At 54.4% G+C, this 12,273-nt stretch overlaps 1 protein-coding gene across 9 annotated transcripts in view; it reads right to left on the minus strand.

The window, feature by feature from the left end:
- ATP2B3 (ATPase plasma membrane Ca2+ transporting 3) overlaps positions 1-12,273 on the minus strand; it is a 52,417-nt gene that overhangs the window by 21,877 nt on the left and 18,267 nt on the right. For all 9 annotated transcript variants that reach the window (XM_059680514.1, XM_059680512.1, XM_059680513.1 and 6 more), the window contains 5 exons: positions 6,665-6,844; positions 6,419-6,506; positions 5,426-5,532; positions 4,636-4,827; positions 1,894-2,107 (listed from right to left, as the gene is read on the minus strand). In XM_059680514.1, the coding sequence (XP_059536497.1) occupies positions 1,894-2,107; positions 4,636-4,827; positions 5,426-5,532; positions 6,419-6,506; positions 6,665-6,844 (781 nt within the window). The remainder of the gene's footprint in view (positions 1-1,893; positions 2,108-4,635; positions 4,828-5,425; positions 5,533-6,418; positions 6,507-6,664; positions 6,845-12,273) is intronic.

Here is a 12,273-nt window from a genome sequence, read left to right on the forward strand (position 1 = left end):
TCATCATTGATGTTTCTATCTCTCTTTCTCCCTTCCTTTCTCTGGGATCAATAAAAAAATATATTTTTTTAAAAAGAAGTTAAGCCCTAGCTGGTTTGGCTCAGTGGATAAAGCGTAGGCCTGTGGACTGAAAAGTCCCAGGTTCGATTCCGGTCAAGGGCACATTGCCTTGTTGCAGGCTCGATCCCCGGTAGAGGGAGTTCAGGAGGCAGCAGATCAATGATTCTCTCTCATCGTTGATGACTCTATCTCTCTCTCTCCCTCCCTCTTTGAAATCAATAAAAATATATTTTTAAAAAGGAAAACAAAGAAGCTAAGACAGAGCTCTGGCACATCTTTTCTCATTTGCCTGCTGGGTTGAGTTGGGGGTGGGCTGGGAAGGACTCGGGGGGGCTGCGGGGTGGAGGGCAGCCCAGCCCTCCTCCACCCTGCCCTGCCCTAGGACAAGGCAGCCGGGCTAGGCCCTAGGGCAGGCCACGGGGCTTCTGTTCTCAAGAAATCATAGAAAAGCTCCACAGAGGGTCCCCAGATACTGACATTTGGGGGCCCCCACTGTGACTCCTGCACACTGAGCTTTGATTCTGCTCCGAGGAATATGCGCTAAAAACCTCACTTCACCAGGTGCTGGAGTGCTGTGATGGGGACCCAGGCCACCCACAGTCCAGGGTTGCAGATACATGGGGAGCACCCCGACATAAGGGAGAGAGGCCACACACACACAAAAACCAGCAACCCACTCCCGATATAATGAAAGGAATCTGCCCTAGCCGGTTTGGCTCAGTGATTAGAGCGATGGCCTGCGGACTGAAGGGTCATGGATTCAATTCTGGTCAAGGTCACGTACCTCTGTTGCTGGCTCAATCCCAGGTCCTGGTCAGGGCGCATGCGTGAGGCAACCAATCAATGGGTGTCTCTCACATGGAAGTTTCTCTCTCTGTCTCTCCCCCTTCCCTTCCACTCTCTCTAAAAATCAATGGGAAAATATCCTCGGGTGAGGATTAAAAAAATAATAATGAGTCTGCTCCACAGAGCCTACCTGACACAGAAGAAACTCAGAGGTGGACTGGACAGCAGGCACTGGCACCAGGCTTCCCAGGAGCAGCCAGTGTGCTGGAGGGCTCCATGCCCTCCATGTCTGGGCTGCAGGCAGAGCCAATGGCTGGGGGCCCTGTGATTGTCTCCCTGAGCACCCTCTGCCCAGCCTCTCCCCATCAGTTCTTCCCTCTACTGTCCACACTCCTGTCTCTGCTTCTCTCCCCTCCCCTGCCCTTGCCCGCTTCTTGCTTTCTGACTCCCTCCTCCCCCCTCCTCTCCTCCTTCTCTTTTACCCCTCTCCCTCCTCTCCTTCCCCCTTCACTCCCCCTTCTGCTCTCCCTCCTCCTCCCTACCCTTTTTCTCCTTCCTCCTTCTTCCCCTCTTCTCCCTTCCTCTTCTCCACCCCCTTCTCTCCCCTCCAGCCTCCCTTCTTTTCGTCCCCTCCTCTATCCCCCTTTCCTTTTCCTACCCCCTTCCTCCCTTCCCCTCTCCCTCTTCCTCTCCCCTTTCTCTCCTGGTCCTCCTCCTCTCACAACTTCCGGGAGAGCACTCTGGTCATTGTCTCCTGGAGAAGTAAACAGTCATGGGGTGAGTGGACAGATGGGTGAGTGACCTGGTCTGGGTGTACGCTGAGACATGCTACCCGCTCTATGGAGCATTGGACAGTTTCTCAGAACCTCAGGGGCCTGTGACACCTGGGTGGGGCATATGCAGAGAGGGGCAGCAGGGAGGTGAGGGCCAAGGGGTGGGTCCTCACCAGAAATCGGGTCCCCAGGTGCTCATCTGTGCCTTCCACCCCCAGACAGGGCAGGAGCCCAAAGATCCAGTAGCAGCACAGTGTGCCCAGGGCCAACCTACCCACGAACAGCAGCGTGAAGATGATGGTGAGCTGGTAGACTGCATGGCCCAGAATGTTCTTCATCATGGTTCGGGAGATCAGGGGCTTGTCCCGGCCATATGGCTTCCGCAGCAACAGCGACTCAGTGGGCGGCTCTGTCGCCAGGGCCAGAGAGGCAAATGTGTCCATAATCAAGTTCACCCACAACATCTGCACGGCTTTGAGGGGAGAGTCCTGTGGAGAAGAGGCAGTCGCCCCAATGTGGTGCTGGAAACCCTACAGGCCCACATCTCCTGGGAATAAACTGAGTTCAGGGGCAATATCACTGGAATTTCATTCAAGCAAAAGTGCAACAAATTCGACCTTCCTATAAAACTGGGGTCCTCAAACTTTTTAAACAGGGGGCCAGTTCACTGTCCCTCAGACCGTTGGAGGGCTGGACTATAGTTTAAAAAAAAAAACTATGAACAAATTCCTATGCACACTGCACATATCTTATTTTGAAGTAAAAAAACAAAATGGGAACAAATACAATATTTGTATTTGCATGTGGCCCACGGGTTGTAGTTTGAGGACCCCTGCTATAAAACGTGACATCTCCATCCCTGTTTCCCTTTTAAAAAAACATATTTTTTATTGACTTCAGAGAGGAAGGGAGAGGGAGAGAGAGAGATAGAAACATAAATGATGAGAGAGCATCATTGATCGTCTGCCTCCTGCACGCCGCACACCGGGGACCGAGCCCACAATCTGGGCATGTGCCCTGATGGGGAATCGAACCGTAACCTCCTGGTTCGTAGGTCAACGCTCGAACACTGAGTCATGTTGGCTGAGCTCCATCCCTATGTTTTCTAAGATTAGTTGAGAGTTTTCACTGGGCTGATTCCTGCTCTTAAAATGTTGCCAGTCTCCTCTTCTTACCTGGTGGCAGTGATCTAGAAGGCGTGGCCCAAATTATTAGCAGGAGGCTGGCAGTTGCCCAGCCTGTGAAAGAGCCTGACTAATGGTGGTCTCCCGGTCCCCCACACCCGAGGGCCTTCCTTCTCCTCCTCGTCTCTGAGTTGTTGGTTAAAAATAAGACCCACAGAAGCTAGACACCAGGAACCACATACTGTATGATTATGTTCTCATGAAACTTCCAAAACTGACAGATCCGAGGAGACAGAAAGCAGATGAAAAGCAGATGAAGGGGAATGAGGGAGTGGTTGCTTAGCAGGCACGGGGGTGATGAAAACGCTCTGGAATGAGACAGTGGTAATGATTGCACGACACTGTGAATGCACTAACAACCACGGAATTGTACACTTTTAAATGGTTAAAATGGCGATTACAGTGCAGTTTGTTATGTGAATTTTATCTCAGTAAAAAAACCTCTGGTCCTGGCTGGTTTGGCTCAGTGGTTAGAGGGTTAGACTGCAGACTGAAGGGTTGCAGGTTTGATTCCTGGTCAAGGGCATGTACCTTGGTTGCAGGTTCCCCAGCCCCAGTCAGGGTGCATGTAGGAGGCAGCTAATTGATGTGTCTCTGTCATTTTTGATGTTTCTCTCTCTCTTACTCTCTCTCCCTCCCTCCCTCCCTCCCTTCCTCTCCCTCCTTCCTCTCTTCCTTTCTCTTCAGAAATCAATGGGGGGAAAATCCTCGGGTGAAGATTAAAAAAACACACAAAACCACCCGGCCAGCATGGCTCAGTGGTTGAACATTGACCTATGAACCAGGAGGTCAGAGCACATGCCCGGGTTGTGAGCTTGATCCCCAGTGTGGGGCATGCAGAAGGTAGCTGATCAGTGATGCTCTCTCATCATTGATGTCTCTCTCTCTCTCTCTCTCTCCTCCCTTCCTCTCTGAAATCAATAAACGTATATATTAAAAACAAATACAAAACCTCTGAAAGTGCGACAAGTTCTGGAGACTCACTAATGGAAAGAAGTGGACTATTGATAAAGGTGAAGAGGCTCCTTCAAAGGTTAAATACAAGTTCCCAGGGCCCCTGCACTTCCACTTGTAGGTCTAGACTAGACCCAGCAGAACTGAAAACGCCAGTCCCCAGTCCACATAAAGCTGCATTCATGCATGTGCACAGCGGCGTTATTCACAGAGGTGCAAACAACCCAAGTGCCCATGGACGGAGGGATGGGCGCACGACTTGCTGCAGCCATACAATGGAACATTATTCCGCCACCAAAAGGCATGAAGTCTGGATCCATATAACACAGTTGGACCTTGAAAACATTGCGTTAAGCGAAAGAAGCCAGACACAAACAACCGCATTGTTTGATTGCATTTATACGAAATGTCCAGAATAAATAGAGAAGTCTGTAGAGATAGGAAGTAGATTGGTGGGTACCAGAGGCTGGGGGAGGGGGGATGGGGAGTGCTTGCTAAGGGGTACAGGGTTTCCTTTTGGGATGATGGAAAGATTCTGGAATGAGATAGAGATGATAATTGTACAGCACTGTAAATATACTAAGTGCCACTGCATTGTACGCTCTCAAATGGGGAACTTTTTTGGTATGTGAATTTTATCTCAGTAAAAAAAAAAATCAGCAAAGGAAACACCTGGCTCTCCCAACCTGGGGGCCTCAGGTGGGAGCTCTTCGCCTGCACATGCCTGCCAGCAGGGTCCCTGGGCTTGCTCTCTGCACTGGGGTCCAGATGTACAGGGCAGGCGGGGTCTCGGAAACCGGCTTCCTCCTACAGGCCCCAGGGGCTGTGGGAGGGAGATCCCAGGGTCCTCCTTGGGTAAGGCGGTCCGCAGTGCCCACCTGAGTAATGCAGGCGCCCGTGAAGGCCACGATCACAGCCACCACGTTGACCGTCAGCTGGAATTGCAGGAACTTGGAGATGCTGTCATAGACATTGCGGCCCCACATGACCGCCTTGACGATGCTGGTGAAGTTGTCATCAGTCAGGATGATGTCTGAGGCCTCCTTGGCCACGTCAGTCCCTGCGATGCCCTGGGGAGCGCACACACGCACACAGTGTCCATTAGCCCATTCCCCACTGCCCTTCGATCACCCGGCCCACCTGGTGACTCCCTGCCGTTCCCTCACAGAGTTCCCAACTGGGGACAGCTCTCATTTCATCCAACATGTCCTTGTACCACAAGGACATGTACCACAGCTTGTCTCGCAGCTTTGCTCATAAACAAAGAGGGTGTCCCTAGCTGGTGTGGCTCAGTGGATAGAGTGTTGGCCTGCGGACTGAGGGGTCCCGGGTTTGATTCCAGTCAAGGGCACGTACCTCAGTTGCAGGCTCCTCCCCAGCCCGGGCCCTGGTCGGGGCTTGTGCAAGAGGCAACCAATCGATGTGTTTCTCTCACATAGATGTTTCTCTCTGTCTCTCCCTCTCTTCCACTTTCTCTAAAAATCAATGGAAAAATATCCTCAGGTGAGGATTAAAAACAAAACCAAGTGGCCATGATGAGTGAGAAGGAAATCCAGGCATTCCCCAACTTGCCTTACCACTAAGTCCCAGGTTCCTGCATAGAGCTGATGTCCTAGAGACACAAGCCCTGCCAGGCATGGTGAGCTGGGCGGGCATCGGGTGGCTTACCATGGCGAAGCCCACATCTGCCTTCTTGAGTGCTGGCCCATCGTTGGTGCCATCCCCGGTCACGGCCACCACCTGCCGCTGCTCACCGGTGGTGCTGTCAATGATCCCTGAAACACAGCCCGGCTGTGTGACCATCCCGGGGCAGCGGGGGGCGGGGGGGGGGCGGGGGAGGGACAGTTGATTCTGGAAACCCTCTGGGATTTTGACTGTGCCTCCCACCCCCAAGCCTCTGTGCTCAAGTCTCTGTGCCTTGACTAGAAGCCCCGCCCCCCCCCCCCCAGGTCCATCACCCAGTGAGATGATGCAGGGTGTTGTGATTTGGTAGAAGGCAGGAGCCCAACCCAGCTGGCATGGCTCAGTGGTTGAGCATTGACTTGTGAACCAGGAGGTCATGGTTTGATTCCCAGTCAGGGCAAATGCCTGGGGTTGTGAGCTTGATCCCCAGTGTGGGGCGTGCAAGAGGCAGCCGATCAATGGTTCTCTCTCATCATTGATGTTTCTCTCTCTCCCTCTCCCCTCCTCTGAAGTCAATAAAAAAAATATTTTTTTTTTTAAAGAAGGAAGGAGCCCAGCACCGTGTGACTTGGATAAATGTCTCCCTCTCCAGGGCCTCAGTTTCCCCATCTGTTACCAGAGGCTAGGCTCAACTGGCATCTTCCATTCACGATGTTAGCCCAGAGCTCTGTTATGTCAGCCCTCTGAGGGGCCTCTATTGTTTTCCCAACGAGTAAGCTGAGGTTCAGGGAGGACCAGTGACTTGCTCAGAGACACAAGCCAACTCTCCAACTGCAACGGGTCCAGAGCCAAAGACCCCACGTCTTAGGCAGGCCCTGGAGACCCGTTTGGGAGCTTGGCTTTGGATGTCTGGGAGCAGAAAGCATGCAGGGGTGACAGCCACACCCAGCCAGCATCATGCCACTCCGGGCAGGGGCATGGCAGGGGCAGGGGCAGGGGGAGGGGCAGGGGTGAGTGAGAGCTTGCTCGCTCCATTACCTTTGACCAGAGTGTGCTTGTCTGTGGGAGACGATCGGGCGAGGACCCTCAGCTTGGGCCACACCTTGTCCAGACGCTCTTGTTCAATCTGGGAGGGGGAAGCACACAGCCACTGCAGAGCCTGGGGGCAGGCAGGGCTGAGCAGAGGCGGTGGAGGAGAGTGGAGAAGTGGCCAGAACCCTGGATGGAGCCGAGCTGAGCCAACCATGCAGCCCCCCGTGGAAGGGCAAATGGGCTGGGAACTACCTCGCCTTTCTCATTGCGGATCCTCCGGTTGAACTCCTTCCCCTCCAGGCACAGGAAGTCCTCCCCGGGCTGGATGATGCCGCACTTGGCTGCAATGGCCCGGGCTGTGTTGATGTTGTCCCCAGTCACCATGCGGACTGTGATGCCAGCACGCTGGCATTTGCGGATAGCTTCAGGGACCTGGAAATGACGATTGACGTGGGCGGGGCCATCAAGGCAAGACACTGCTGTGTCCAGGCTTTCCTGCACCCAGATCTGCAGCACCCCCTGCCCCCACCCCTGTGGTCCTGAGCAAGGACTTCTGCAGAGGGGGAGGCCTAGAGAAATCAAGGAGAATGGCTTGTATATTCTACCACCGCCATCAGCCGAGCCCGTAGTGGGCAGGGCGCCTCCCTCCGTCCTTCAGCCCGCATCACCCTCTACGTGCCTCCTTCACTGTGCTGGGCTTCTGGGACTGGCCACACCTCCAACCTAGGCCCTGACACCACAAGCAAGGCTGGGAGAAGCTACTGGAAGCTCTGTCCTGGGTCACTGCCTGAGCTGTGGATGGAAAGGCGACTATAGAAGCATGCCAGCTCTGTCAGCCCCATTTTCCATTGCGACATATAGGGACCCAGAGCTGCTGAGCTGGGATCAGCCCTGGTGACCAGGCCAGCTGGCATGGTGGCTGTCAGCTCGGGAAGAGTGAGAAAGGAACCTCTGTCCCCCAGCCACCCTGCCAGACAGTAGGGCCCACTGTGGGCCTGACTCTTTGGGCCTGACTTAGGGCAGGCTCCAGGCTGTCAGCTGACTGGTGGCCACACTCTGGGCAACTCTCTCACTCGTCTCCCTCCACCTTTTTTTTTCTTTAAACAAAGGAAACCTAAAACATTTAGAGTTGCAGGTTTTACTACTCATTAGAAGAAATGAAACATTGCTTGGTTACGAAGCATACATTTCCATTTTCAAAATATAATACTAGCCTGGCTGGCATGGCTCAGTGGTTGAGCGTGGACCTATGAACCAGGAGGTCATGGTTCAACTCCCAGTCAGGGCACATGCCTGGGCTGGGGGCTCGATCCTCAGGGTGGGGCATGCAAAAGGCAGCCAATCAATGATTTTCTGTCATCATTGATGTTTCTATCTCTCTCTCCCTCTTCATCCCTCTCTGAAATCAATACAAATATATTTAAATATATATAAAACTAGATTCTGGAAAAGAGGGAAGAAAGAGATCGCTTCAGTGCTAAATGCACAAAGGGCTGAAGGGAGTCGAGACCAGCCAGGAGGTCCTCCCAGAGAGTGGAGGTGCTTCTGCTCCCAAACCCAATGCGGAGGGGGCTCCCGAGCCCAGAGGCTACAGGAAGCTCTGGGCTCAGGGCTCAGGAAATTGGATAAGGAGGTTAGGCCTAGTCGGCCTGTGAGATGCCCGGATGCAGGCGGGCAAGGGTGCAGCCTGGGGACCTGGCCCCCTGCTCTGTTCAATGGACCCAACACACCCACCTGATGGGTGCTCAGTGCTCCCAGCCGAGACAGAGGCTATGAGAACAGCCTGGGCTGGAGGAGAGAGAGCAGCCAGGCCTGGGAGCCCAGGGACAGGGGGGTGAGCTGGGCCACCAGGTGGTGAGGATGCGACAGCACAACTGGGAGACCCCAGGGGCGGTGGTCAGCAGGTGGGGCCACGTGGGGGGCAGGTGGACACGGCCTTGAGAGGCCCCATATGCTGGTGGCCCCTGAGGTCATGGGGAGTGGCTATGATCTCAGCCAGGGAGAGGGGGTATGAGAAAGAGGGGGGGACCGGAGCCCAGTCAGAGGGGCCCCATTTTAGGGCTGTGACAGTGGCCAGGAAGGGGGCTTGCCTTCTGCCCCCCTAGTCATGTGTCTCAGGGACACCGTCCGCTCTCTGCAGCTGTTGGGGTGCTGGAAGATGAGCTACAGGGAGATATTCCCCTTCTAGGGAGTTCCCTCCAGTCCCTGAAGCATCTGGAAGCCCCCTCTGCTGCCACCAAGTGGCCATGATGAGCCTTGCTCCCCTGATCCTCACAGAGGTAGACCCCTCCCTCCCAGGGCACCCTCTCCTTCATCGGGCACTGTCCTTCCTCACTTGCCTCCTTGTGGTCCAGCCCGCTCACCATGAATACAGCCTGCCTCCAGACCCCCTGTGACCTCCTCCCAAGGGCTGAGACCTCAGTCCTCCTCTGGCTGCAGTCATCTGGGTCCAAAAGGTTTAGCGGAGACCCATCCACCCTCCTGCCTGCACCAGCACCAGGACTCCGCTGGGCCCTGGCCTCACTCCTTGGCCCCTACCCCGCTGGCTGGTTTCTGCAGGCCATCGCCTGGCCTCCCAAGCCTGACCTTGGCAGTGCCATCTGCTGTGCAGACTCTCACTCAGCCTCTCTCAAGCCTGTCCCTTTCCCCGGACCCTGTCACCCAGGTTCCTTCTAGATTTGTTGTTGTTGTTGTTATTCCTCACCCAAAGATATTTTTCCATTGATTTTTGGAGAGTGGAAGGGACATGGAGAGACAGAGAAAGGAACATCTATGTGAGAGAGGCACATAGATTGGTTGCCTCCCGCATGCGCCTGACCAGGGCTAGGGATGGAGCCTGTAACCGAGGTACGTGCCCTTGACTGGAATTGAACCTGGGACCCTTCAGTCCTCAGGCCAACGCTCTATCCACTGAGCAAAACTGGCTAGGGCCGCTTCTGGATTTTAAACAAGCAGCCATCGCTGGCAGCCGCTGCAGCTGGGCCTTCATTGCACCCTTCAAGGGACTTGTGCCTGGGTTCTGGATTTTCTAAGATGAAAATTTACCACAATAATAACATCCCACTCTGAGAAGGATACTGAGCAGGGGCAGGGCTGGGCCTCACCCCACCCATGTGCAGCCGCCCAGGGCAGCTCCATCTGCCCCCATCCCCCACTAAGGTGGACTCATTGGCACTTCTGTCAACAAGCCAACTCAGACCATAATATCTGCAAATACACCTAAGGTCTCCAGCCTTACATCTATGACTCAGCTTCAGTTTGATCAACAAATATTTCTACCAGAACTTAGGGCTCCTGGGGCTAGGGAACCAGGCCAGAAGAGCTCCTAGTGCTGTGTGGCCAAGAGCTGTTTCATGCTCATACCCCTTCATCTGGGCAAGTGGCTGAGGAGGAAGGGGAGGGTGGGCTGGTTATGATGGCGTGGAAATGGCCTTGGCCAGGGCCCTGGGAGCCAGGGGATGTCATCTTCCTGGGTCTGTGATGCATTCAAAGGCGCTCCAGCCTCTGGCAGCGTCACACAGCCCCAGAGAGTTGGGTGGAAAAGTCTAGAGCTGCCACTGTACTGTAGGCACCTGCCAGGAAGTCAGGGGGGACACCCACCGCTGTGGGAGCAGCACTGGACCCCAGCTGGGGCGCTGCAGCCATGCTGGGGGTAGAGGTGTGTGTGTAAATGGCCCCATTCAGAAGGGGAAGGCCGCTCTAGCTGGTTTGGCTCAGTGGATAGAGCGTTGGCCTGAGGACTGAAGGGTCCTGGTTGGATTCCCGTCAAGGGCACATACTTCGGTTGCAGGCTCCTCCCCGGCCTGGGTCCTGGTCGGGGCTCGTGTAAGAGGCAACCAATCGATGTGTAACTCTCACATCGATGTTTCTCTCTGTCTTTTCCTTTCTCTGCCACTCTCTCTCTAAAAACAAAACAAAACAAAGCAAAACCCTCATCCAGGGAGGCAACCAATCGATGTCTCTCACATCGATATTTCTCTCTCTGTGTCTCTCTCCCTCCCTTCCACTCCAGCTAAAAATCAATGGAAAAATATCCTCAGCTAATGATTAACAAAAAATAAATGAATTAATTAAAAAAAGAAGGGGAAAGCCATTAGGTCCAGGTGAGGACAACACGGCTTTATGACTCAGCTTTGCTGTGTGGGCACAGCCCTTCTCCACGCTGGGCCTCAGCTGCTCCCTGGTCCAATGAAGGGAAAGGCCTGGCCCCTGTGTCCCTGGGGGTGGTCTTGCTTCCCTCAGCAGCACCCAGGCTACTCCTCCCACTGCTCCCTTCTCCAGGCCTGTTCCTCTGACTGGAAGTCTCTCCCCTTCCCACCGCCACTGTCCATTTCCTCCTCGGAATTCAGGGACACCTGGTCGCTGATGATGTGTGGCCAGCGTTTAGGTGTGGCCTGTCTCCTGAAGGAGAGCCTGAAACTTCTCCTCCTTCATCTCGGCAGCCCCCAGGGCGGCTGGTACACATGTACAGTGAGGCCTTGACTTAAGAGTGTCCCGACTAATGAGTTTTTTGAGATACCAGCTATCTCTCGGCCGATTTTTTGCATTGAGTTGACAGAGTAATTTGAGTTAACAAGCTCCTTAACGAGCTCGGTCTTGGAACTGAACGAATTAAACTCGTAAGTCAAGGCCCCACTGTATGTGTTCAGGCTAATCAGCAGATCCAGGTGGCTCTGCTTCTGACATGAGGTGAAGAGGCCCTGGCAGGAGGGAGAGGGTCCCTTCCTGCACCCCCTGCCTCTCACCCTCCGGGGCCTGGTGTGCTGCAGCTGCCACGGGCACCTCACTCCAGGCCAGCCCAGGCAGGCTCCCCCTCCCTGGAAGATCCCCCCATCTTTAAGGACCAGCTAACCTCTCCATTGGTCCCTCACTCTCCACCATGGCCAGTTCCTGCCCTGTTTCTCTTCAGGGAAGCTCTCAGGTAAGTTGTCTACATGTCCTGGCTCCCTGCCTCGCCAGCCCACAGAACCCGCTCAGGTCAAGGTCTCCAGTGAATTCCTAATGTCAAGAACCTGCCTTTGGCCCGGCCAGCGTGGCTCAGTGGGTGAGCATTGATCTATGAACCAAGAGGTCACTGTTTGATTCCTGGTCAGGGCACATGCCCAGGTTATGGGCTCGATCCTCAGTGTGGGGCTTGCAGGAGGCAGCTGATGGATGGTTCTTTCTCATCACTGATATTTTTATCTCTCTCTCCCTCTCCCTTCCTCTCTGAAATCAATAAAAATATATTTTAAAAAGTATTGGTGGCTTAAAAAAAGAACCTGCCTCTGTGGTGACCAGGCTAAGCCGTCCTCTTGCTTTGGCAACATGGCCTTCGCGGTTTCCCCTTCCTGCCTGGCCCCTCCCTTTGAGTCTCCTTTGAAGGCCTCTGCTCCAGCCGCACACCCTCCCTGAGACATCACTCATATAAGCAGTAATGGTCTCCTGCTAGGACCATTGCTCTGAGCTCTGTACTCCTACAGCCACCTACCCCCTTGACATCTCCATGGCATGTCCCCAACCAAGCCCTCAACCTAGAACTGTCCCGCTTTGCCCCCCACACCTGTGTCCTCTCGGACTTCCCAGTCCCATGATGGCAGTGCCATCTACCTACATCACCAAATCAGAGCCCAGAGTCGTGCTGTCTCTTCCCTCTCCATCAGTCCTATGGGTGTCATGGCTGTCAAAGTTCTGGCTGCCACCCTCTCTCACCTGGTGGAGGCAGAACCTGAGCAAAGCATGGAGGCCAAGCAGGAGAGGCCTTCCAGCGGGCAGAACAGAGCCCCCTTTGGGAGCAGGGTGAGAGGTCAAGTGCACCGTAGAGGCTCTGATCTAGGGTGTGGTGGCTGTGGCCCTGGAGGACCTGAGGCTCTGTCATCACC

Source organism: Myotis daubentonii, chromosome X, assembly GCF_963259705.1.
Source record: "Myotis daubentonii chromosome X, mMyoDau2.1, whole genome shotgun sequence".
Classification (NCBI taxonomy): Eukaryota; Metazoa; Chordata; class Mammalia; order Chiroptera; family Vespertilionidae; genus Myotis; species Myotis daubentonii.